Source organism: Oncorhynchus tshawytscha, unplaced genomic scaffold, assembly GCF_018296145.1.
Source record: "Oncorhynchus tshawytscha isolate Ot180627B unplaced genomic scaffold, Otsh_v2.0 Un_contig_7101_pilon_pilon, whole genome shotgun sequence".
Lineage (NCBI taxonomy): Eukaryota > Metazoa > Chordata > Actinopteri > Salmoniformes > Salmonidae > Oncorhynchus > Oncorhynchus tshawytscha.
In genome coordinates this window covers 62,928-87,319 of record NW_024609556.1, presented here as the reverse complement: position 1 = coordinate 87,319, position 24,392 = coordinate 62,928, and the positions used below count along the sequence as shown (strand labels likewise).

Here is a 24,392-nt window from a genome sequence, read left to right as displayed (position 1 = left end):
AAAAAATAACAAATAAATACAATATAAATATAGGACCAAACACACATCACGCCAAGAGAGACAACACAACATAAAGAGAGACCTAAAGACAACAACATAGCAAGGCAGCAACACATGACAACACAGCATGGTAGCAACACAACATAACAACAACATGGTAGCATCACAACATAACAACAACATGGTAGCAATTCAACATGGTAGCAGCACATGACAACACAACACTACATAAAGAGAGACCTAAGACAACAACATAGCAACATGGTAGCAACACAACATGGTAGCAGCACAACATGGTAGCACCACAACATGGTAGCAACACAACATGGCAGCAACACAACATGGTAGCAACATGGTAGCAACACAACATGGCAGCAACACAACATACCCAACAACATGGCAGCAACACAACATAAGGAGCAACATGGCAGCAACACAGCATGGTAGCAACACAACATGGCAGCAACAACATGGCAGCAACACAACATAACAACATGGTAGCATTCACAACATGGTAGCAACACAACATGGCAGCAACACAACATAACAACAACATGGTAGCAATTCAACATGGTAGCAACACAACATAACAACAACATGGTAGCAACACAACATGGTAGCAACACAACATGGTAGCACAACAACATGGTAGCAGCAACACAACATGGTAGCAACACAACATGGTAGCACCACAACATGGTAGCACCACAACATGGTAGCACCACAACATGGTAGCAACACAACATGGCAGCAACACAACATGGTAGCAACACAACATGGTAGCAACACAACATGGTAGCAACACAACATGGCAGCAACACAACATGGTAGCAACAACAACATGGTAGCAACAACATGGCAGCAACACAACATGGTAGCAACACAACATGGTAGCAACACAACATGGCAGCAACACAACATAACAACAACATGGTAGCAAACAACCACACGGTAGCAACACAACATGGTAGCACACAACATGGTAGCAACACAACATAACAACAACATGGTAGCAACACAACAACAACACAACATGGTAGCAACACAACATGGTACAACACAACATGGTAGCAACACAACATGGTAGCAACACAACATAAGCAACAAACATGGTAGCAACACAACATGGTAGCAACACAACATAACAACAACATGGTAGCAACACAACATGGTAGCAACACAACATGGTAGCAACACAACATGGTAGCAATTCAACATGGTACACAACATAACAACAACATGGTAGCAACACAACATGGTAGCAACACAACATGGTAGCAACACAACATGGCAGCAACACAACATGGTAGCAACACAACATGGTAGCACCACAACATGGTAGCAACACAACATGGTAGCAACACAACATGGCAGCAACACAACATGGTAGCAACACAACATGGTAGCAACACAACATGGTAGCAACACAACATGGTAGCAACACAACATGGTAGCAACACAACATGGTAGTAGCACAAACATGGTACAAACATTATTGGACACAGACAACAGCACAAAGGGCAAGAAGGTAGAGACAACAATACATCACACATAGCAGACACAACTGTCAGTAAGAGTGCATGATTGAGTCTTTGAATGAAGAGATGGAGATAAAACTGTCCAGTTTGAGTGTTTGTTGCAGCTCGTTCCAGTCACAGCGAACTGAAAAGAGGAGCGACCCAGGGATGTGTGCTTTGGGGACCTTTAATAGAATGTGACTGGCAGAACGGGTGTTGTATGTGTTGTATGTGGAGGATGAGGTCTGCAGTAGATCTCTCAGATAGGGGGGAGTGAGGACTAAGAGGGTTTTATTAATAAGCATCAACCAGTGGGTCTTGCGACGGGAATACAGAGATGACCAGTTTACAGAGGAGTACAGAGTGCAGTGATGTGTCCTATAAGGAGCATTGGTGGCAAATCTGATGGCCGAATAGTAAAGAACATCTAGCCGCTCGAGAGCACCCTTACCTGTCGATCTATAAATGACGTCTCCATAATGTAGCATGGGGTAGAGCCATAATGATTTGAAGCCACAGCCATGATGAGGAAGACACCATCTCATGCCATAAGTATCACAAGTATTAAGTATTCTGTGCCTATTTTGAATCATACAGTATGAATATTGTACACGCCCCATATGCCTCACTGACAGGATATATAGTGTGGCACAACTCTAAGTGTGTATGTGTGTGTGTGTATAATCTCCTCATCACCATTCTCTTGAGGAAGTGAGTTTTGGGGAATTTTTGGGGGAATTTCAGTAGAAATATTTTAAAACAGCCAGACAAACAGACACTGAGCTCTTAAAAGGACTCTCAAACTCTGCTACAGGACTACAACTCCCATGAATGGTCGTATATTTCGCACTTGCGCATTGGGCCAACGGAGACGAGGCGCGCGGAGATTCCGTTTTGTGAAATGGCGGCGTGAAAAGGCCCGGACACATTTACTAAACTAAACCAAAGACTTTCTATTATATTGACAAGATAATCAAGTGACCGCTCTAACGATGGAAATACATGTTGTCAAAGATGGAATGCAGGCGGGAGGTAGAGACATTACTGAGCACGGTTACATGCACACAATAATGCGATTGTTGTAGATATGTTAATATAATAGTTCATTTTAAACGTTGACATGCTAGAAGAACGATTTCCCTGATAATCCTGTTTCCATGGACACATCTGAAATCAAGCTACTGATGGAACTCTTGATAAATGCAACAAAACTGCTGATCCAAAAGAACATTCTTATCTTTGCCAAGACTATTTGATTCTGAGTTCGGACATATACAGTATGTACAGTAAAACTATAAGATACAAACGTTCAGTTTTTCCAAACTCAATCAATTCGTTCACAAGAGGAAGGCTTTCTTTACCAAGTGCTGAATTTGGTCAGTTTAACATCAAATTATTATTGTACATGAAAACGCACTCAGTATGTTTCCACGCACACTAATACTTTGCTATTAAATGGATTATGAAATAGTCATGTAAACACCTTCCTCTGTTTATTTTAATCTTTATCTTAATCAGTGTACGGTCAAAATCATACTCCGATTAAAACATCTGGTTTTCTGAGCAATCTTTCGAATTATTAGGTCGTGGAAACACAATCGTCATTCCAGAAGTGTATTTGACCTCTGCATGTGCTCGCGCCAGCCAAGTGAACAGCCCTCTTTAGCAGGAGTGAGTTTGAAAACAGAATCTATGCTTCTTAGAAGTCGTTTTTTCACATACAAACTCAGAATCAAATATGCTTCCCAAAAATAAATTGTTGGCTGTGTGGTAGAACGTTTATTTTGATTGCATTTATAAGCGCTATCAGATATCCTTTTCAGATGTGACTATGTAAACAGGATTATTACAGAATCGTTCTTCTTTCATACCATGTCAATATTTTTAATAGAACTATTATATTAACCTATCTATAATAATCGCATTATTGTGTGCGTGTAAACGTCGTCTGCGGTATATAGACCGGGAGAGATCACGTGGACCATTCTAGCCAATGAGAGGGCAGATACACATACGAATAACATAAAATTCGTTGTTTTATACATTTTTTATGAATCAAGTTCACGAAATAGTTAAGTGCGTCCACTTTTATCAGTGCATTCGTAACAGCCTAAACATTACTGAAACTTTTATTCGACCAAATAAACCTCATGTAGCAAATTACATTTTTAAACTCGACCAAATTCTACACTCTCATTGACCCCACACACACACAACAACATAAATCACAATTCCGATGGGCGGAGTAAAACCTCTCGCTTTGCCTCTTCTTCTCCGCTGATCGGACAACCAGCGATTATTCCAAGTTTAGGAGCATTAGGAATTGATTTACTATCAAAGGGCAGTTGTTATCGAACATTTTAATTAATTAAAAGGGGGAAAAAAAAAGGTATGTTTCTTTTATATATTCAATAACATCGGAGCAGTAGTTAGTTGATCGACACAGCTAGCAGGAGATGTTCATATTGTTGATGGTGGTGCTACTGTAGCTAGCCTGGAATAAATCACATTATAGGGCCAGGCTAAACACGCAAAACACACTCTACTGTTACTCTGCACCACGTGTGACTAAAAGGTAACACATATATCATGCCGAAAAAATAGCAAGCTGCTAAATTGGTTAGCGAACAAGCTAACTTGTTAGATAAATAAGTAACCCGTGTTGTTACTACTATTGTCTTTGATATTGACACACATTTAGTTTTCCTAACATTAAGAGAAGGGACATCCACCCACAGATGGTTGGCCGAAAGTATCCTGAGCCGGAAAAGAAAATACGTACTGGATTATATGTCACGTTACTTAGTTAACTAGTAGTACATCTAGTTACTACCAGGCATTTCGACATCCTAATGGTGCAAGCTACAGTTACCTCTGTTGATATAACTATTCACTAAACAACAACACATAATACGGCCTCTTCTTTTGTCCTACACTTTTCTGTCTCTTTGTACAACAGTTTGTGACTTTAAATCAGTATCAACGTGTTACATAACTAACTACATAATATATATATATAATATAATAACTAACTACATCAACAGGACATAGGGGGAAAAGCACTCACCTTAATCAACTAGTTACTGTAGTTAATTATGTTCGTCCAATGTCCCAGATGTTGAAATATTGTTATTGAGATTCTCTAGTGTTTTATTGTATTTGTTTATAGTATACTTGTATCATGTAACCACTGAAACTCACAAAAATAACGAGACATTTTGAAGTATGTTATTAATGACCACCGTTGAATCATTTGTGTGTGTTGACTCATCTCTTGTGTTGTCTACCAGAGAGCAGCGTTGCCATGGCGAAGAGGATTGCCGACAAAGAGCTGACTGACCGGAACTGGGATCAGGAGGATGAGGGAGAGGAGGTTGGCTGCTGCACTGTGGTTCTACTGCCTCACTGATACTACTATAGTCTGTCTAATAATACACAGTTTACAGGCCTTCAGTGATTGGTATAGAGGGGGTTGGGTTGGCCTTCAGTGATTGGTTGGATAGGCCTTCAGTGATTGGTATAGATAGGCCTTCAGTGATTGGTATAGAGGGGGTTGGATAGGCCTTCAGTGATTGGTATAGAGGGGGTTGGGTAGGCCTTCAGTGATTGGTATAGAGGGGGTTGGGTTGGCCTTCAGTGATTGGTATAGAGGGGGTTGGATAGGCCTTCAGTGATTGGTATAGAGGGGTTGGATAGGCCTTCAGTGATTGGTATAGAGGGGTTGGATAGGCCTTCAGTGATTGGTATAGAGGGGGTTGGATAGGCCTTCAGTGATTGGTATAGAGGGGGTTGGATAGGCCTTCAGTGATTGCTATAGAGGGGTTGGATAGGCCTTCAGTGATTGGTATGGAGGGGGTTGGATAGGCCTTCAGTGATTGGTATAGAGGGGGTTGGGTAGGCCTTCAGTGATTGGTATAGAGGGGTTGGGTAGGCCTTCAGTGATTGGTATAGAGGGGGTTGGGTAGGCCTTCAGTGATTGGTATAGAGGGGGTTGGGTAGGCCTTCAGTGATTGGTATAGAGGGGGTTGGGTAGGCCTTCAGTGATTGGTATAGAGGGGGTTGGATAGGCCTTCAGTGATTGGTATAGAGGGGTTGGGTAGGCCTTCAGTGATTGGTATAGAGGGGTTGGATAGGCCTTCAGTGATTGGTATAGAGGGGGTTGGATAGGCCTTCAGTGATTGGTATGGAGGGGTTGGATAGGCCTTCAGTGATTGGTATAGAGGGGGTTGGGTAGGCCTTCAGTGATTGGTATAGAGGGGTTGGGTTGGCCTTCAGTGATTGGTATAGGGGGTTGGATAGGCCTTCAGTGATTGGTATAGAGGGGTTGGATAGGCCTTCAGTGATTGGTATAGAGGGGTTGGATAGGCCTTCAGTGATTGGTATAGAGGGGTTGGATAGGCCTTCAGTGATTGGTATAGAGGGGGTTGGATAGGCCTTCAGTGATTGGTATAGAGGGGGTTGGATAGGCCTTCAGTGATTGGTATAGAGGGGTTGGATAGGCCTTCAGTGATTGGTATAGAGGGGGTTGGGTAGGCCTTCAGTGATTGGTATAGAGGGGGTTGGATAGGCCTTCAGTGATTGGTATAGAGGGGGTTGGGTAGGCCTTCAGTGATTGGTATAGAGGGGTTGGGTTGGCCTTCAGTGATTGGTATAGAGGGGGTTGGCCTTCAGTGATTGGTATAGAGGGGGTTGGATAGGCCTTCAGTGATTGGTATAGAGGGGTTGGATAGGCCTTCAGTGATTGGTATAGAGGGGGTTGGATAGGCCTTCAGTGATTGGTATAGAGGGGTTGGATAGGCCTTCAGTGATTGGTATAGAGGGGGTTGGATAGGCCTTCAGTGATTGGTATAGAGGGGGTTGGATAGGCCTTCAGTGATTGGTATAGAGGGGGTTGGATAGGCCTTCAGTGATTGGTATAGAGGGGTTGGATAGGCCTTCAGTGATTGGTATGGAGGGGTTGGATAGGCCTTCAGTGATTGGTATAGAGGGGGTTGGATAGGCCTTCAGTGATTGGTATAGAGGGGTTGGATAGGCCTTCAGTGATTGGTATAGGTAGGGGGTTGGATAGGCCTTCAGTGATTGGTATAGAGGGGGTTGGATAGGCCTTCAGTGATTGGTATGGAGGGGGTTGGGTAGGCCTTCAGTGATTGGTATGGAGGGGGTTGGATAGGCCTTCAGTGATTGGTATGGAGGGGTTGGATAGGCCTTCAGTGATTGGTATAGAGGGGTTGGGTTGGCCTTCAGTGATTGGTATAGAGGGGTTGGATAGGGCCTTCAGTGATTGGTATAGAGGGGGTTGGATAGGCCTTCAGTGATTGGTATAGAGGGGGTTGGATAGGCCTTCAGTGATTGGTATAGAGGGGGTTGGGTAGGCCTTCAGTGATTGGTATAGAGGGGGTTGGATAGGCCTTCAGTGATTGGTATAGAGGGGGTTGGATAGGCCTTCAGTGATTGGTATAGAGGGGGTTGGATAGGCCTTCAGTGATTGGTATAGAGGGGTTGGATAGGCCTTCAGTGATTGGTATAGAGGGGTTGGATAGGCCTTCAGTGATTGGTATAGAGGGGGTTGGATAGGCCTTCAGTGATTGGTATAGAGGGGTTGGATAGGCCTTCAGTGATTGGTATAGAGGGGGTTGGATAGGCCTTTAGTGATTGGTATAGAGGGGGTTGGATAGGCCTTCAGTGATTGGTATAGAGGGGTTGGATAGGCCTTCAGTGATTGGTATAGAGGGTTACTCAGGAGCTAGAGAGCTGGTTGGATAGGCCTTCAGTGACGGTAGCCAGCAAAATGACAGCAGTCTACGTATGAGTTAGTTTTATTTTATGAGTTAAAAAAAAAAATTAAACACACATTTTCTCCCCTCCTCTGCTGCATCTGCTGCCATAGAAATAGAATGACTAGAACGGGCGTTGGCATAATGGGAGGACTGGCGGCCATGTTGAGTGTCCCCATAGGAGTAAAGCTAGGTTATAATATTTGAAGGTTAAAGACACCGGCTTCACAATAATGTTTGAGGTTCTACCTCTCTGAATCAACCATGTGATCAGCTCAGGTATTGGTGCCACGCTGCCTCGGCAGAAGGCAAGCTGTCTGAAACAGATCATGAGGTTGGTAAGGAAATAAAATAGCATTGAAGCTAATGTGAAAAAAGAGACAACCATCTAGCCAGCTAGCTAACGTCTAGGCTGAAGATTACAAGGTTAATAAGACAGAGGTGTTCTAATATCCCATAATTTGGCGATTCATGGGACCGGCGTTGCTAATTAGCAACGGCGCTAGTAGTTTTCCCAACTGAGCTGGTCCCATGAATTTGTTTTATTTTCAAATGCTTCCTGATGGGAGTTATTACGTTGTTGTAACCTTGTTTTTTTTTTACCTTGGAGCAAAGCAGGAAGTAAAAGCAGGAAGTAAAAGCAGGAAGTGTACCCTGTGCTGTTATTTGTTGATTCAACTCTACAGACGTTACAAATAATACATTTCATTGTTTGAGCCACATCAGTGAACATCATTTGAATAAACATTCTACATTACCATGGAAATGATTGCATCACAATACCAGGCAGCCATGAGTTTACCAGTCATATTACCAGGGTTAGAGGTTCCAAGCCTGTTCTATTCGTTCTATTTACCAGTCATATTACCAGGGTTAGAGGTTCCAAGCCTGTTCTATTCATTCTATTTACCAGGGTTAGAGGTTCTATTCATTCTATTTACCAGTCATATTACCAGGGTTAGAGGTTCATTCAAGTCATATTACTTACAGGTTCTATTCATTCTATTTACCAGTCATTTACCAGGGTTAGAGGTTCTATTCATTCTATTTACCAGTCATTTACCAGGGTTAGAGGTTCTATTCATTCTATTTAGAGGTTCAGTCATATTTACCAGGGTTAGAGGTTCTATTCATTCTATTTACCAGTCATATTACCAGGGTTAGAGGTTCTATTCATTCTATTTACCAGGGTTAGAGGTTCCAAGCCTGTTCTATTCATTCTATTTACCAGGGTTAGAGGTTCCAAGCCTGTTCTATTCATTCTATTTACCAGTCATATTACCAGGGTTAGAGGTTCCAAGCCTGTTCTATTCATTCTATTTCATAACTACATGTGTGCTGCTGCTGCATTGTGGGAACCGAATAATTATTTGTTGCTAGTTTCAGCAAGGAGCAACAGTTTCATCATGTTTAAGGCCATGTTACTATAGAAACGGACTCATCCGCACGAATGATCGGCCCCGTCTTCAGTCAGCCGTTTTTTAATAGATTTTTTACTGATTATTTTCATGAAGGTCTTCATCTATAACCGTCAGTTACACGGTTAGCCCCGGGTTACTATGGTTACGCGGTTAGCCCCAAGTTACTACAGTTACGGGGTGAGCCCCAAGTGACTACGATTACGAGGTTAGCCCCGAGTTACTACGGTTACGCGGTTAGCCCCGAGTTACTACTGTTACGACTTTAGCCCCGAGTTACTACGGTTACGAGGTCAGCCCCCCGAGTTACTGCGGTTAGCCCCGAGTTACTGCGGTTAGCCCCGAGTTACTGCGGTTGCCAAAGAGCCCTTGCGATTCAATGTTGGCCCGAGTTACTGCGGTTAGCCCCAGTTACTGCGGTTGCCCCTAGAGTTACTGCGGTTATCCGGTTGCCTCTAGAGTTACTGCGGTTAGCCCCGAGTTAATGCGGTTAACTGTTACGCGACCTTATATTCCTGCCCTGCCTCTAGTTACTGCCCCCTTGCCTCTAGACCCAAACTGAGTTACTGCGGTTAAGCCCCGACCTTACTGCGGTTACGCGGTTAGCCCCGAGTTACTGCGGTTAGACCCGAGCCCCCAAACTGTTACAGACCTTCCAAACTGCCCTGCCCCTCTAGACCCAAACTGTTACTGCGGTTACGAGGTTAGCCCCGAACTGTTACAGACCTTACTGCGGTTAGACCCAAACTGCCCCGGTTACAGACCTTATCCATCCTGCCCTGCCTTAGCCCCAAACTGCTTACTACCTATATCCATCCTGGTTAGACCCAAACTGTTACAGACCTATATCCATCCTGCCCTGCCTTAGCCCCCTGCCCTAGACCAAACTGTTAACACTCTACTACTGTTACAAAACCTATGTCAAATCCTTGCCCTGCCTCTCACCCAAACTGTTACAGACCTATATCTTCAAAGGGGATGACACTCTAGACCCAAACTGTTACAGACCTATATCCATCCTGCCCTGCCTCTAGACCCAAACTGTTACAGACCTATATCCATCCTGCCCTGCCTCTAGACCCAAACTGTTACAGACCTATATCCATCCTGCCCTGCCTCTAGACCCAAACTGTTACAGACCTATATCCATCCTGCCCCTGCCCAAACTGTTACCTATATCCATCCTGCCCTGCCTCTAGACCCAAACTGTTACAGACCTATATCCATCCTGCCCTGCCTCTAGACCCAAACTGTTACAGACCTATATCCATCCTGCCCTGCCTCTAGACCCAAACTGCTATAGACCTATATCCATCCTGCCCTGCCTCTAGACCCAAACTGCTATAGACCTATATCCATCCTGCCCTGCCTCTAGACCCAAACTGCTATAGACCTATATCCATCCTGCCCTGCCTCTAGACACAAACTGCTATAGACCTATATCCATCCTGCCCTGCCTCTAGACACAAACTGCTATAGACCTATATCCATCCTGCCCTACCTCTAGACTGTTACAGACCTATATCCATCCTGCCCTGCCTCTAGACCCAAACTGTTACAGACCTATATCCATCCTGCCCTGCCTCTAGACCCAAACTGTTACAGACCTATATCCATCCTGCCCTGCCTCTAGACCCAAACTGCTATAGACCTATATCCATCCTGTTACAGACCTATATCCATCCTGCCCTGCCTCTAGACCCAAACTGTTACAGACCTATATCCATCCTGCCCTGCCTCTAGACCCAAACTGTTACAGACCTATATCCATCCTGCCCTGCCTCTAGACCCAAACTGTTACAGACCTATATCCATCCTGCCCTGCCTCTAGACCCAAACTGTTACAGACCTGTTATAGACCTATATCCATCCTGCCCTGCCTCTAGACCCAAACTGTTACAGACCTATATCCATCCTGCCCTGCCTCTAGACCCAAATCTGTTACAGACCTATATCCATCCTGCCCTGCCTCTAGACCCAAACTGACCTACAGACCTATATCCATCCTGCCCTGCCTCTAGACCCAAACTGTTACAGACCTATATCCATCCTGCCCTGCCTCTAGACCCAAACTGTTACAGACCTATATCCATCCTGCCCTGCCTCTAGACCCAAACTGTTACTACAGACCTATATCCATCCTGCCCTGCCTCTAGACCCAAACTGTTACAGACCTATATCCATCCTGCCCTGCCTTTCTAAAGTCTTCGAAAGCCAACTTAACAAACAGATCACCGACCATTTCGAATCCCACCGTACCTTCTCTGCTATGCAATCTGGTTCCCGAGCCGGTCATGGGTGCACCTCAGCCACGCTCAAGGTCCTAAACGATATCATAACCGCCATCGATAAAAGACAATACTGTGCAGCCATCTTCATCGACCTGGCCAAGTCTTTCGACTCTTGTCAATCACCATATTCTTATCGGCAGACTCAGTAGCCTTGGTTCGCAAATGACTGCCTCGCCTGGTTCACCAACTCCTTCTCAGACAGAGTTCAGTGTGTCAAATCGGAGGGCCTGTTGTCCGGACCTCTGGAAGTCTTTATGGGGGTACCACAGGGTTCAATTCTCGGGCTGACTCTTTTCTCTGTATATATCAACGATGTCGCTCTTGCTGCGGGTGATACCCTGATCCACCTCTACGCAGACAACACCATTCTGTATACATCTAGCCCTTCTTTGGACACCGCGTTAACTAACCTCCAGACGAGCTTCAATGCCATACAACTCCCCTTCCGTGGCCTCCAACTGCTCTTAAACGCTAGTAAAACCAAATGCATGTTTTTCAACCGTTCGCTGTCCGCACCCACCCAGCATCACTACTCTGGACGTTCTGACCTAGAATATGTGAACAACTATAAGTACCTAGGTGTCTGGTTAGACTGTAAACTCTCCTTCCAGACTCACATTAAACATCTCCAATCCAAAATCAAATCTAGAATCGGCTTTCTATTTCGCAAACAAAGCCTCCTTCACTCACGCCGCCAAACTTACCCTTTTAAAACTGACTATCCTACCGACCCACGACTTCGGCGACATCATCTACAAAATAGCTTCCAATACTCTAGTCAGCAAACTGGATGCAGTATATCACAGTGCCATCCGTTTTGTCACCAAAGCCCCTTATACCACCCACCACTGCGACCTGTATGCTCTAGTTGGCTGGCCCTCGCTACATATTCGTCGCCAAACCCACTGGCTCCAGGTCATCTACAAGTCCATGCTAGGTAAAGCTCTGCCTTATCTCAGTTCACTGGTCACGATAACAACACCCACCCGTAGCACGCTCTCCAGCAGGTATATCTCACTGGTCATCCCCAAAGCCAGTTCTTCCAGTTCTCTGCTGCCTGTGACTGGAACGAATTGCAAAAATCGCTGAAGCTGGAGACTTATATCTCCCTCTCTAACTTTAAACATCAGCTATCAGAGCAGCTAACAGCTGTACATAGCCCATCTGTAAATAGCCCACCCAATCTACCTACCTCATCCCCATTTTGTTTTTATTTAGTTGTCTGCTCTTTTGCACCACTGTATCTCTACTTGCACATCATCTATCACTCCAGTGTTAATTTGCTAAACTGTAATTATTTCGCCACTATGGCCTATTTATGGCCTTATCACCTCACGCCATTTGCACACACTGTATATAGACTTTATTTTTTTTCTATTGTGTTATTGACTGTACGCTTGTTTATTCCACATGTAACTCTGTGTTGTTGTTTGTGTCGCACTGCTTTGCTTTATCTTGGCCAGGTCGCAGTTGTAAATGAGAACTTGTTCTCAACTGACCTACCTGGTTAAATAAAAGTGAAATAAAAATAAAATAAATAAATGATGTGTGGTACATATTACCTGGACTATATAGCAGAGTAAGGATGTGCTGTACATATTACCTGGACTATATAGCAGAGTAAGGATGTGCTGTACATATTACCTGGACTATATAGCAGAGTAAGGATGTGTGGTACATATTACCTGGACTATATAGCAGAGTAAGGATGTGCTGTACATATTACCTGGACTATATAGCAGAGTAAGGATGTGCTGTACATATTACCTGGACTATATAGCAGAGTAAGGATGTGCTGTACATATTACCTGGACTATATAGCAGGGTAAGGATGTGTGGTACATATTACCTGGACTATATAGCAGAGTAAGGATGTGCTGTACATATTACCTGGACTATATAGCAGAGTAAGGATGTGCTGTACATATTACCTGGACTATATAGCAGAGTAAGGATGTGCTGTACATATTTGATCCTATTTCTAATAGTGTTCTGATGGTGTTCATCAGGCAGGGACATTTTCCATCGCTAGTGATGATGTGATGAAGAGCAGGCCCATCAAGAAGGCCAAGCGTCGTGCTGCTGGTTCAGAGGTAGGCTGCCTGACTGACTAACCAACGCCCAAGGGCACTAGCATGCATGCTGTCTGTGTGTGTGTGACTAGCTGTTGACCTAGGTGACGTAGGCTACCTGACTGACTAACCAACGCCCAAGGGCACTAGCATGCATGCTGTCTGTCTCTGTGTGACTAGCTGTTGACCTAGGTGACGTAGGCTACCTGACTGACTAACCAACGCCCAAGGGCACTAGCATGCATGCTGTCTGTGTGTGTGTGACTAGCTGTTGTCTTCCTTCCTTCCTTCCTTCCTTCCTTCCTTCCTTCCTTCCTTCCTTCCTTCCTTCCTTCCTTCCTTCCTTCCTTCCTTCTTTCCTTCCTTCCTTCCTTCCAGCTTTACATTAACCCAAGGCAAGCAGTACTTCCTTCCTTCCTTCCTTCCTTCCTTCCTTCCAGCTTTACATTAACCCAAGGCAAGCAGTGCTTCCTTCCTTCCTTCCTTCCTTCCTTCCTTCCTTCCTGCTTTACATTAACCCAAGGCAAGCAGTACTTGCTTACTTGGATGCCAGGACTCTTTTTAAAGAGACCCCTCCAGTGATGTTTTAGCCTAATGGAGGGAGATGGAAGCATCCAGTTCCCTAGTGAATCCCGTTTCCTTCTTGTGTTTTCTGCCTACAGGGGCAGAGTGGAGGAGCAGTCAAAGTGTTTAAAGGGTTCTCCCTGGCCCCTACATCGGGAACCGGGCCAGCCGCTGAGGGGATCACAGCCTTCTCCGGGTTCGGGAATGGGGTAGGGTTTAAACCCCTGTCTGGGCTGTCCAATGGGAACAGTGGCAAACCTGTCACTCCAGCCCTCACCGGGTTCACCTCGCCTACTGCCACCAAGACCACCACACCAGGTAAGAGACGGATTGTTTGGGGGGGTGGGAACCCGTTGTACAGTTAATGTGCAAGTCCGATCAATTAATGTGCAAGTCCGATAGGATAACTTGTGAAAGCGAGTTGAAAATCCTCCATTGTTGAGCGGGATCTGCTATTACAGGTTAATGGAGCTGAATCAGTGGGGTTTCCTCTGTGGATCTGGTATTACAGGTTAATGGAGCTGAATCAGTGGGGTTTCCTCTGTGGATCTGCTATTACAGGTTAATGGAGCTGAATCAGTGGGGTTTCCTCTGTGGATCTGGTATGAGGATAATGGAGCTGAATCAGTGGGTTTCCCTCTGTGGATCTGGTATTACAGGATAATGGAGCTGAATCAGTGGGGTTCCCTCTGTGGGATAATGGAGCTGAATCAGTGGGGTTCCCTCTGTGGATCTGGTATTACAGGTTAATGGAGCTGAATCAGTGGGGTTCCCTCTGTGGATCTGGTATTACAGGTTAATGGAGCTGAATCAGTGGGGTTCCCTCTGTGGATCTGGTATTACAGGGTAATGAAGCTGAATCAGTGGGTTTCCCTCTGTGGATCTGGTATGAGGATAATGGAGCTGAATCAGTGGGGTTCCCTCTGTGGATCTGGTATTACAGGATAATGGAGCTGAATCTGTGGGGTTCCCTCTGTGGATCTGGTATTAGGATAATGGAGCTGAATCAGTGGGGTTCCCTCTGTGGATCTGGTATTACAGGATAATGGAGCTGAATCAGTGGGGTTCCCTCTGTGGATCTGGTATTACAGGATAATGGAGCTGAATCAGTGGGGTTCCCTCTGTGGATCTGGTATTCCCAGGATAATGGAGCTGAGGGCAGAATGACAGAACAGAAATGCTCCAGTAGTGGAGTCTGAACGTGTTCCCTCTGTGGATCTGGTGGTGCTGTAATGGAGCTGAACAGCTGGGGTTCTTCTGTGGATCTGGTAAACACAGGGCATAATGGAGCTGAATCAGTGGGGTTCCCTCTGTGGACACAGGGCATAATGGGCAATCAGTGGGGTTCCCTCTGTGGATCTGGTATTACAGGGCATAATGGAGCTGAATCAGTGGGGTTCCCTCTGTGGATCTGAAATTACAGGGGGTTCATATTACAGGTGGAGCTGATCAGTGGGGTTCCCTCTGTGGATCTGAATTACAGGAGGGCAATAGTGGGGTTCCCTCTGGGATCTGGTATTACAGGATAATGGAGCTGAATCAGTGGGGTTCCCGCATCTGTGGATCTGGTATGAGGGCATAATGGGGCTGATCCAGTGGGGGGGTTCCCATCTGAATTACAGGATAATGGAGCTGAATCTGTGGGGTTCCCTCTGTGGATCTGGTATGAGGATAATGGAGCTGAATCCGCAGTGGGGTTCCCTCTGTGGATCTGATATTACAGGTTAATGGAGCTGAGTCAGTGGGGTTCCCTCTGTGGATCTGATATTACAGGATAATGGAGCTGAGTCAGTGGGGTTCGCTGTGTGTGTCAGCTCCTCTCCCAGTGTGGTGCCTGAGGGCAGAATGACAGAACAGAAATGCTCCAGTAGTCAGTCTAGGACGTGCTCGTTCTCCGTCTCTCGCTCTGTGTGGTGCTGTCACAGCCACACAGCTCTTCTTCTCTACCGTCAAACACAGGGCATACTGCGGGCATCCGCAGGCTTCCCATCTGAAACACAGGGCATACTGCGGGCATCCGCAGGCTTCCCATCTGAAACACAGGGCATACTGCGGGCGTCCGCAGGCTTCCCATCTGAAACACAGGGTATACTGCGGGCGTCCGCGTGCTTCCCATCTGAAACACAGGGCATACTGCGGGCGTCCGCGTGCTTCCCATCTGAAGCACAGGGCATACTGCGGGCGTCCGCGTGCTTCCCATCTGAAGCACAGGGCATACTGTGGGCGTCCGCAGGCTTCCCATCTGAAACACAGGGCATACTGCGGGCGTCCGCAGGCTTCCCATTTGAAACACAGGGCATACTGCGGGCGTCTGCAGGCTTCCCATCTGAAAGACAGGGCATACTGCGGGCGTCCGCAGGCTTCCCATTTGAAACACAGGGCATACTGCGGGCGTCTGCAGGCTTCCCATCTGAAACACAGGGCATACTGCGGGCGTCTGCAGGCTTCCCATCTGAAGCACAGGGCATACTGCGGGCGTCCGCAGGCTTCCCATCTGAAGCACAGGGCATACTGCGGGCGTCCGCGTGCTTCCCATCTGAAACACAGGGCATACTGCGGGCGTCCGCGTGCTTCCCATCTGAAACATAGGGCATACTGCGGGCGTCTGCAGGCTTCCCATCTGAAGCACAGGGCATACTGCGGGCGTCCGCAGGCTTCCCATCTGAAACAGTTTGTCCATTTATGATGACGCCATTTTGTGATGTTTTGGTCTTCGGCATGATTCTTCATAGATCTGTTTTGTCATTCAATGATAGGCTACTTTTCATGCAAATCTTTTCACTTGAGAAATACTTGCACCAAACATCCTAGTCAGATGGAGAAATATATATTTCTTGAGTTATTTTGAGGAAGTGTTTACCAGCTACGGCATCTCAAGATGGACAAACGGTACTATTGCCCTTTTCCCCCTTCTTGTTATTCAAGCGAAGGAGGAAGGTATGGCAACACAGTCGTTGTGTTGCTAGGCGCCAGGAGACTCACGCTGAAGCCTTAAGGCTACTGTGAGGTGTCACAGCTTCTCTCTCTGCTGGAACGTTTACATTCTCGTTCTCTCTTCACCTCCTCCTCCCCTCTATCCCCCCTCCTCCTCCCCTCTACCCCACTTCCTCCTCCCCTCTATCCCCCTCCTATCCCCCTCCTCCTCCCCTCTATCCCCCTCCTCCTCTCTTCCTCCCCTCTATCCCCCTCCTCCTCCCCTCTATCCCCCTCCTCCCCCCCTCTATCCCCTCCCTCCTCTCCTCTATCCCTCTCCTCCTCTCCCCTCTATCCCCCTCCTCCTCCCTCTATCCCCCTCCTCCTCCCCTCTATCCCCTCTCCTCCTCTCCTCTATCCCCTCTCCTCCTCTCCTCTATCCCCTCTCCTCCTCTCCTCTATCCCCTCTCCTCCTCTCCTCTATTCCCTCTCCTCCTCCCCCTCTATCCCCTCTCCTCCTCTCCTCTATCCCCTCTCCTCCTCTCCTCTATCCCCTCTCCTCCTCTCCTCTATCCCCTCTCCTCTCTCCTCTATCCCTCCTCTCCTCTATCCCTTCTCCTCCTCTCTTCTATCCCTTCTCCTCCTCTCTTCTATCCCCTCTCCTCCTCCCCTCTATCCCCTCTCCTCCTCTATCCCCTCTCCTCCTCTCCTCTATCCCTCCTCTCCTCTATCCCTTCTCCTCCTCTCTTCTCTCCCCTCTCCTCCTCTCCTCTATCCCCTCTCCTCCTCTCCTCTATCCCTCCTCTCCTCTATCCCTTCTCCTCCTCTCTTCTATCCCCTCTCCTCCTCCCCTCCTCCTCCTCTCCTCCTCTCTTCTATCCCCTATCCTCCTCCCCTCTATCCCTCTCCTCCTCCCCTCTCCTCCTCTCCTCTATCCCCTCTCTTCCTCCCCCCTCCTCCTCCTCTCCTAGGTTCATTAACATTCAGCGGCCCCTCCTCCAGTGCTGTCATCACAGGGCAGCAGTCTAATGGGTCCTCCCCCGCGGTTTCCAGTCGGTCTCTCAGCTCCTCTCTCTCCTCTAACAGCGGTAACAACCAGGAATACAGTAGGCAGCTCACAGCTCTCAACTGCTCTGTCAGGGACTGGATCACCAAGCACGTCAACGGAAACCCTCTCTGTGACCTAAACCCCATCTTCAGGGACTATGAAAAGCACCTGGCCAGCATCGATAAGAAGTACGGAGGGAGTGGAGGGACTGGAGCTGTGACTGGAGTTGCTGTGGTGGCGGACGGAGGCTCAGAGAGCAGTAGCAGAGCAGAGGAACCAGAGGAGAAGCGGGCAGTCAGTACACCACCACCACCCTCCTCTAGCGCCGCCGGCTCGACCGCCACGGTGCCGGTGTTCTCCTTCAGTAAGGACAAGGACGGCAGCGCTACGGCCCCGGGGGACAGCTCAGCCGCTCCGATCCCCGCTGGCATCAGCTTTAGCTTGGGCCAGAAGGGGAACAGCTCAGTATTGGGGTCTCTGAGCACCGGAGGAGCTCCTAGTGTCTCCTCCTCCTCCCTGTTTGGAGGCGCTGCTCCTCCTGCCTTCTCCTTCAGTGGGGCCAAAGCGGAGGCTGCCCCCACCCAGACCACAGGTACGATATCGAAGGTGTTATGTATGTATGTAGGGTACCTGGTGATATGGTGCTGTTAGACAACAGGTACGGTATGGAAGGTGTTATGTATGTAGGGTACCTGGTGATATGGTGCTGTTAGACAACAGGTACGATATGGAAGGTGTTATGTATGTAGGGTACCTGGTGATATGGTGCTGCTAGACAACATACTCAGAATGTTACCTGGTGATATGGTGCTGTTAGTGAGAGACAACATACTCAGAATGTTACCTGGTGATATGGTGCTGTTAGACAACATACTCAGAATGTTACCTGGTGATATGGTGCTGCTAGACAACATACTCAGAATGTTACCTGGTGATATGGTGCTGCTAGACAACATACTCAGAATGTTACCTGGTGATATGGTGCTGCTAGACAACATACTCAGAATGTTACCTGGTGATATGGTGCTGCTAGTGATAGACAACATACTCAGAATGTTACCTGGTGATATGGTGCTGTTAGTGAGAGACAACATACTCAGAATGTTACCTGGTGATATGGTGCTGTTAGTGCTAGACAACATACTCAGAATGTTACCTGGTGATATGGTGCTGTTAGTGAGAGACAACATACTCAGAATGTTACCTGGTGATATGGTGCTGTTAGTGAGAGACAACATACTCAGAATGTTACCTGGTGATATGGTGCTGTTAGACAACATACTCAGAATGTTACCTGGTGATATGGTGCTGTTAGTGAGAGACAACATACTCAGAATGTTACCTGGTGATATGGTGCTGTTAGACAACATACTCAGAATGTTACCTGGTGATATGGTGCTGTTAGTGAGACAACATACTCAGAATGTTACCTGGTGATATGGTGCTGTTAGACAACATACTCAGAATGTTACCTGGTGATATGGTGCTGCTAGGTGCTGTTAGACAACATACTCAGAATGTTACCTGGTGATATGGTGCTGCTAGACAACATACTCAGAATGTTACCTGGTGATATGGTGCTGTTAGACAACATACTCAGAATGTTACCTGGTGATATGGTGCTGTTAGTGAGAGACAACATACTCCTGAATGTTACCTGGTGATATGGTGCTGTTATGAGACAACATACTCAGAATGTTACCTGGTGATATGGTGCTGTTAGACAACATACTCAGAATGTTACCTGGTGATATGGTGCTGTTAGTGAGAGACAACATACTCAGAATGTTACCTGGTGATATGGTGCTGTTAGTGAGAGACAACATACTCAGAATGTTACCTGGTGATATGGTGCTGTTAGACAACATACTCAGAATGTTACCTGGTGATATGGTGCTACTAGACAACATACTCAGAATGTTACCTGGTGATATGGTGCTGTTAGTGAGAGACAACATACTCAGAATGTTACCTGGTGATATGGTGCTGTTAGACAACATACTCAGAATGTTACCTGGTGATATGGTGCTGCTAGACAACATACTCAGAATGTTACCTGGTGATATGGTGCTGTTAGACAACATACTCAGAATGTTACCTGGTGATATGGTGCTGATAGACAACATACTCAGAATGTTACCTGGTGATATGGTGCTGCTAGACAACATACTCAGAATGTTACCTGGTGATATGGTGCTGTTAGACAACATACTCAGAATGTTACCTGGTGATATGGTGCTGTTAGACAACATACTCAGAATGTTACCTGGTGATATGGTGCTGTTAGACAACATACTCAGAATGTTACCTGGTGATATGGTGCTGCTAGACAACATACTCAGAATGTTACCTGGTGATATGGTGCTGTTAGGGATAGACAACATACTCACATTTGGGTTTTTAATCCCAGATTAAACCTCTATTAGATCTCACATTCAGGTTTTTAATCCCTGAGATGAAACCTCTTAGATATCACATTCAACATTTTTAATCCCAGATTAAACCTCTATAAAATCTCAAATTCAGGTTTTTAATCCCAGTGATTTAAATCTCTCACATGTAAGGTCATAAATAGTGTATTTTGTAAATATTCTTAGTGTAAAGTGGATTTAGGCCGTATGTTTTTGTTTCATCTGTCCAGTTGGTTATCAGAGACTAAAACACAGTGTTGCTCTTCATAACGTCCGTCTCTTCCTTGTCCTCCCGTAGATGGAAACGGGGAGGAGTCGGATGAACCTCCCAAAGTGGAAGTCCAGGAGATTAAGGAGACTGACGCGTTCTACTCCAAAAAGTAGGTCTCCTTTTACAGAAAAGTATATGGCTCTATACATCTGTAGGATCTGTCTTCGAATTATCCTATGGGATGTATTATGGGATGTATTATGGGATGTATTATGGGATGTATTATGGGATGCATTATGGGATGCATTATGGGATGCATTATGGGATGTATTATGGGATGTATTATGGGATGCATTATGGGATGCATTATGGGATGCATTATGGGATGCATTATGGGATGCATTATGGGATGCATTATGGGATGCATTATGGGATGCATTATGGGATGCATTATGGGATGCATTATGGGATGCATTATGGGATGCATTATGGGGATGCATTATGGGATGGGGATGCTATTATTATGGGATGCATTATGGGATGCATTATGGGATGCATTATGGGATGCATTGCATTATGGGATGCATTATGGGATCTATTATGGGATGCATTATGGGATGCATTATGGGATGCTATTATGGGATGCATTATGGGATCTATTATGGGATGCATTATGGGATGCATTATGGGATCTATTATGGGATGCATTATGGGATGCATTATGGGATGCATTATGGGATGCATTATGGGATGCATTATGGGATGCATTATGGGATGCATTATGGGATGCATTATGGGATGCATTATGGGATGTATTATGGGATCTATTATGGGATGCATTATGGGATGCATTATGGGATGCATTATGGGATGCATTATGGGATGCATTATGGGATGCATTATGGGATGCATTATGGCTCACGGTTGACAGACGCTCTTGCAGTGTTATATTTCACCTGTGTGTTGCTTCAAGACCTTTTTCAACTCGCTGGAAAAGACTGACTATATTAGAATTGTACAATTATTCTTATGCTTTATGAAAATAAAGTAAATAAAACTGTAAATTAATTCAATGCTTTTGTATTTGTTACACACGTCCAGTATTTTTCAGAAATGGGTTTCTTCCAAACGATGAACTTGACGTTAGTCGTGTGTTCCAGGTGTAAACTGTTCTATAAGAAAGAGACTGAGTTCAAGGAGAAGGGAGTTGGAACGCTGCATCTGAAAACCACCTCAGACGGAAAGACACAGCTGCTAGTCCGCGCTGACACCAACCTGGGTATGTTATTTAACCTTATCCAGAGACCGCTGACACCAACCTGGGTATGTTATTTAACCTTATCTAGAGACCGCTGACACCAACCTGGGTATGTTATTTAACCTTATCTAGAGACCGCTGACACCAACCTGGGTATGTTATTAAACCTTATCCAGAGACCGCTGACACCAACCTGGGTATGTTATTTAACCTTATCTAGAGACCGCTGACACCAACCTGGGTATGTTATTTAACCTTATCCAGAGACCGCTGACACCAACCTGGGTATGTTATTAAACCTTATCCAGAGACCGCTGACACCAACCTGGGTATGTTATTTAACCTTATCCAGAGACCGCTGACACCAACCTGGGTATGTTATTTAACCTTATCCAGAGACCGCTGACACCAACCTGGGTATGTTATTTAACCTTATCCAGAGACCACTGACACCAACCTGGGTATGTTATTTAACCTTATCCAGAGACCGCTGACACCAACCTGGGTATGTTATTTAACCTTATCCAGAGACCGCTGACACCAACCTGGGTATGTTATTTAACCTTATCCAGAGACCGCTGACACCAACCTGGGTATGTTATTTAACCTTATCCAGAGACCGCTGACACCAACCTGGGTATGTTATTTAACCTTATCCAGAGACCGCTGACACCAACCTGGGTATGTTATTTAACCTTATCCAGAGACCGCTGACACCAACCTGGGTATGTTATTCAACCTTATTAAACCTTATCTAGAGACCACTGACACCAACCTGGGTATGTTATTCAACCTTATTAAACCTTATCTAGAGACCACTGACACCAACCTGGGTATGTTATTAAACCTTATCTAGAGACCGCTGACACCAACCACGGTATGTTATTAAACCTTATCTAGAGACCACTGACACCAACCACGGTATGTTATTAAACCTTATCTAGAGACCACTGACACCAACCTGGGTATGTTATTAATCCTTATTAAACCTTATCTAGAGACCGCTGACACCAACCTGGGTATGTTATTAAACCTGATTAAACCTTATCCAGAGACCACTGACACCAACCTGGGTATGTTATTAAACCTTATCTAGAGACCACTGACACCAACCTGGGTATGTTATTAAACCTTATCTAGAGACCGCTGACACCAACCTGGGTATGTTATTAAACCTTATCTAGAGACCGCTGACACCAACCTGGGTATGTTATTAAACCTGATCCTTAGAGAGACCGCTGACACCAACCTGGGTATGTTATTAAACCTTATCTAGAGACCGCTGACACCAACCTGGGTATGTTATTAAACCTTATCTAGAGACCGCTGACACCAACCTGGGTATGTTATTCAACCTGATTAAACCTTATCTAGAGACCGCTGACACCAACCTGGGTATGTTATTAAACCTGATTTAAACCTTATCTAGAGACCACTGACACCAACCTGGGTATGTTATTAAACCTTATCTAGAGACCGCTGACACCAACCTGGGTATGTTATTAAACCTTATCTAGAGACCGCTGACACCAACCTGGGTATGTTATTAAACCTGATTTAAACCTTATCTAGAGACCGCTGACACCAACCTGGGTATGTTATTAAACCTTATCTAGAGACCGCTGACACCAACCTGGGTATGTTATTAAACCTGATTAAACCTTATCTAGAGACCGCTGACACCAACCTGGGTATGTTATTAAACCTTATTAAACCGTGCTGCATTAAACCTTATTAAACCTTATTAAACCTTACTGCATTAAGCCTTATTAAACCTTATTAAACCTTATTAAACCTTACTGCATTAATCCTTATTAAACCTTATTAAACCTTACTGCATTAAACCTTATTAAACCTTATTAAACCTTACTGCATTAATCCTTAATAAACCTTACTGCATTAAGCCTTAATAAACCTTACTGCATTAAGCCTTATTAAGCCTTATTAAACCTTACTGCATTAATCCTTATTAAACCGTGCTGCATTAAGCCTTAATAAACCTTACTGCATTAATCCTTATTAAACCTTACTGCATTAAGCCTTATTAAACCTTACCGCATTAAGCCTTATTAAGCCTTATTAAACCTTATTAAACCTTACCGCATTAAGCCTTATTAAACCTTAATGCATTAAGCCTTATTAAACCTTATTAAACCTTACTGCATTAAACCTTATTAAACCTTATTAAACCTTATTAAACCTTATTAAACCTTATTAAACCTTAATCTGCATTAAGCCTTAATAAACCGTGCTGCATTAAGCCTTATTAAACCTTGCTGCATTAATCCTTACTAAACCTTACCAGGTTTATTCAACATCCTGTTGAACATCCTGGTCCAGCCCTCATCAATAACACCCCCCTCTCCTCCAGGTAACATCCTGTTGAACATCCTGGTCCAGCCCTCCATACTCTGTTCCAGGATGGGAAAGAACAACGTGATGGTGATGTGTGTTCCTAACCCTGTCGTGGACCACAACAACCCTACCAACCCTGTCGCCATGCTCATCAGGGTCAAAACAGCAGAGGACGCTGATGAACTGCACAACATACTGGAGGAGAAGAAAGCTTAGAGGACGAGCCCCCTGGAGGGTGGTACAGGCTGCCCCCACTCCACCCTTCTGCCTATCAACTAACCCCAGGGCCAGTCCTGTACCCCTCCACCCCAGGGCCAGTCCTGTACCCCTCCACCCCAGGGCCAGTCCTGTACCCCTCCATCCCAGGGCCAGTCCTGTACCCCTCCACCCCAGGGCCAGTCCTGTACCCCTCCACCCCAGGGCCAGTCCTGTACCCCTAGCACCTCCACCCCAGGGCCAGTCCTGTATCCCTAGCCCCTCCACCCCAGGGCCAGTCCTGTACCCCTCCACCCCAGGGCCAGTCCTGTACCCCTCCACCCAGGGCCAGTCCTGTACCCCTC

The 24,392-nt window shown here is 45.8% G+C and overlaps 1 protein-coding gene and 1 long non-coding RNA gene across 6 annotated transcripts; both read left to right on the top strand.

Annotated features, from left to right (window-relative positions):
• The first annotated feature begins 3,745 nt into the window (after window positions 1-3,745).
• On the top strand, window positions 3,746-24,385 carry nup50 (nucleoporin 50). Of its 5 annotated transcripts, none has more exons than XM_042315888.1 (8): window positions 3,746-3,906; window positions 4,808-4,890; window positions 12,989-13,093; window positions 13,735-13,954; window positions 17,521-18,189; window positions 20,307-20,388; window positions 21,380-21,498; window positions 21,610-21,914. In XM_042315888.1, the coding sequence occupies exons 2-8, from the start codon at window positions 4,822-4,824 to the stop codon at window positions 21,705-21,707; spliced, it is 1,362 nt and encodes a 453-aa protein (XP_042171822.1). In that variant the 5' UTR covers window positions 3,746-3,906; window positions 4,808-4,821; the 3' UTR covers window positions 21,708-21,914. The 5 variants fall into 5 exon arrangements, with proteins under 5 accessions (XP_042171822.1, XP_042171820.1, XP_042171819.1 ...); XM_042315886.1 differs by lacking the exon at window positions 21,610-21,914 and adding an exon at window positions 23,791-24,385 and having other exon boundaries at window positions 3,747-3,906; window positions 13,010-13,093; window positions 21,380-21,500; XM_042315885.1 differs by lacking the exon at window positions 21,610-21,914 and adding an exon at window positions 23,791-24,385 and having other exon boundaries at window positions 3,747-3,906; window positions 21,380-21,500.
• On the top strand, window positions 4,887-5,328 carry LOC121845143. The gene is made up of 2 exons (XR_006082393.1): window positions 4,887-4,993; window positions 5,041-5,328. It is a non-coding gene; the product is annotated as an uncharacterized LOC121845143 (long non-coding RNA).
• Window positions 24,386-24,392: the final 7 nt, after the last annotated feature.